Source organism: Morone saxatilis, unplaced genomic scaffold (assembly GCF_004916995.1).
Source record: "Morone saxatilis isolate NCDOM2014 unplaced genomic scaffold, NCSU_SB_2.0 Contig19, whole genome shotgun sequence".
NCBI classification, from domain to species: Eukaryota; Metazoa; Chordata; class Actinopteri; family Moronidae; genus Morone; species Morone saxatilis.
In genome coordinates, this window is record NW_023339751.1 from 22,822,477 (window position 1) to 22,825,647 (window position 3,171).

The following is a 3,171-nucleotide window of genomic DNA, read 5'->3' on the forward strand; positions in this document are numbered from 1 at the left end:
AAAATTTAATTGAATTGAATATATAACAAAAAAATTAAAAACAATAGCTAAACATATGTAAGAAAGAAAAAAAGAAATAAATACAAAATTTACATCTAACACATTGTACAATGCAAAGCAGTCCAGTGTGATTTTTAACATCCCCTAGCTTGAGTCTAACCACCCGGATCGAGCCAGCTGAAGGAGGAGTTGTACAGTCTTACAGCAGGCAAAAAAGATCTCCTATAGCACTCCTTAGTGGTCAGTTGTAATAGTCTGTTGCTAAAGGAGCTTCTCTGCTCTGACACAGTGTCATGTGATCGGAGGGTTTGTCCATAATGGCCAGGAGTTTGGACCTCATCCTCCAATTGACCACCTCTTCTACAGTCTCCAGGGTGACAGAACCAGCTTTCTTAATAAGCTTATTCAGCCTCCTGGCATCACCGTCTTCGATGCTGCTCAGACTATTGACACAGGCAGTCAGTTCTCAGTCTCATTTTCCTATGAAAAATGTTTAGTTATTTGTAATGATTTTATCTGCTTTGCATCATACCCACATTTGAATTTGCAAGTGAAAAATGACTGAGCTTATCAGAGCTGTAAGCCCTGGGCTAAAGAGGTCTGAGCCACAGATACATTACAATGCATAGGGCTCTGATGAAGATGTATTCTGACGCACACTTAACTTATAAAACACTTCATCAACTCATTGTAACGTCACTCATCACTTATCTACTTGATCATGACTTTCAGCTTTACCATTTTATCAACTAGGAATGAATTCAAGCTATCTATTTTCAATAGAAATGTACACAGTTGACATTTGACATTGATGATATCATGCTGCTATTGTGTTGTTCATTGGTGAATATGCAGAGGTGCTATCTTCCAAAGGACACTATAATCTTCTCCCATTGAAATTAATGCTTTAAGCCAAAGAAAATTCTCATTGTCAGATAGAGAGGAAACCGTGTGTGTCATTGAAGAGACAGGGTTGGTGTGATACAGCTCAGAGTCAGAATATAATACATTTAAGAGCTGATGCTGTCTCAGGGACTGATCAAACAGAGACACATTTACAACCTAAGGTATGCCTTATGCTCTTTATTTCCTTTACATTTCATGTTGAGAGTAGCAGAAGACTTTGAGAGAAAGAAATTGATGCATAAAAAGTACATATTGATGCATACAAAAATCCTCAGAATGACACTCAAAATCTCATAGGGGAGGACCACCAGAACCCCTGCTTGATTTGTATCCCTCAGCAAGCGGCCACTTTTTTTCCCACTATGAAGGTGGCTGCACCACAGCAAAACAATGGTTTTGCAGGCAATGCCTTTCTAGCAATGCAACTGTGTGATCAGCTCCTTAAAATATTCTCACCTTTAGAAGATACATTTATCAATAATTCTACACACTTTTGTATCTGTGCGCTGTGCCTCATGATTTCATCTTTCTTTTTTCAACAGAAGAAAGGTGTCACCTCCTGGATGCTGGATGTCACCATACTGAGAGCAGAAAACATCCTTTCTACAGATTATTGTACGTATATATATCAGTTTGATCTTAATGAACACATGGTGACATGCATACTTTGATGTATGTTATGATAAAGTCTGGTTGCTTCATTTCTACCCTCAGCTGGTATGCACTGATTTCACCACCAAGCAATCACAAGAGCCCTAATGCTTGTTTAAACTGACTTTTAGCACTGTCTACCTGTTCTAGCACTTTGTTTTGAGTTTTGGCTCTGAGTTGAATAAGGACGTTTCTGGGTGTCAACCTTGGGCAGCCCGCATTGTCTGTTTATGTATTGTGTATTTTCAATACTTGCACAGGGAATACTTCTTTGTGCCTACATGAATGTAAATGTAAACGTTTAAACTTAGGGCACCCAAATGGCCAGCAGCAGCCCTGATATTCATGACTAAAAAAGCCAAAATTAAGTTGAAGTAAAAAGGAAAAATCCATTATTGGTTGAGAATTTTCCACAGTAAAACTATGCTAATTTGCTTCATCAGATGGAGAAAACTAGAAAAAATTACACAAAGAGCACACACCCTTGCACTCTAGGCATCCTCTCAACCCTGTCTTCGCATTGCTCCCCTCCAGTTGCAGATACAGAGCCCTGGCCTCGAAACAGGCACGCTATGGCAGGACTACACACAAAGGCATATCTTTACTAGTACAATTGTAAGTGTAACATGTAGAAACATTGATTAAAATAATCAACCGTTTGGCTGAATCAACCACCAACTGTGCTGCTGTGTCCACACGGCCAGCTGGACACCGGTGTCAATTAAGCCCTGTGCCAGTATATTAAATTCATCTTCACACAAAGGTTGATATGATGCCTCAGCATTCAAACTTTACATTCACTGTGTTATAGCGTCCTTGTCGAGTGGTCTTATTGGAAAAGTTTCTGTTGACTGGCGCAGAACCTGTCCTTTTGCTGTAGCTGTATGTTTCCTCAGAGGATGTGCAAATTTACTGCTTTCACAATACAAATCCTGGCGGCTGAATATTTTTCTTTCTGCACAGTCATTTTCATTGTTACATGGAAGCCCATTTCCGTCAATGTAACGGAAAAAAGTATATTGTAAGTCATTACAATGAGAAACTTTCTCAATATTTTTACTTAGTATATCAAAATAATGACTCCTCTGTAACCGTGATGTGTAGTTAGTATATTATGCAAATGGTATGTGTGTATAAATGTGCTGTATTGCGTTTTTCCGTAAGGGACCCCCTTTTGTCAACTGACAACCCCTGACTATATTTTATGGATATTTAAGATTATATTCAATAATTAAAGCTGCAAGCAGCATTGGGCGGGACCTTACTATCAACCTACGTCGGGGCCTGCACGGCGGTCGGCCACTGCAGCGGCACCATGCCACGTCACCCCACTCTTAAGCCCTCATCGCCAGAAGCTGAGGGAGACCGCTCTACATTGTCACGCGTTTCAGACACTGTGCAAAAGACTTACGCTTTCATAGAGAGACTCTTCAGTGCGAAAGGTGGAAATTCAGCGCCATGCCACGGACACACAGTTTGACGCACAGTAAATATTTGATTAACTTTTGATCACCAACGTGTCTAGATTGCAGTGATCGAATTTGAAGTCAATCCGAAAAAATCTGTAAGAGGAGTTAGTTAAAATAGAAGCCCTGAAATGCCGGAAATGGCATC

General features: G+C 40.0%; 1 protein-coding gene across 1 annotated transcript in view; it reads right to left on the reverse strand.

Annotated features, from left to right (window-relative positions):
• Positions 1-241: 241 nt before the first annotated feature.
• LOC118329634 (cytosolic phospholipase A2 zeta-like) overlaps positions 242-3,171 on the reverse strand; it is a 15,545-nt gene continuing 12,615 nt past the window's right edge. Inside the window, exon 14 of the mRNA XM_035663864.1 lies at positions 242-443. Within this exon, the coding sequence (XP_035519757.1) occupies positions 242-443 (202 nt within the window). The remainder of the gene's footprint in view (positions 444-3,171) is intronic.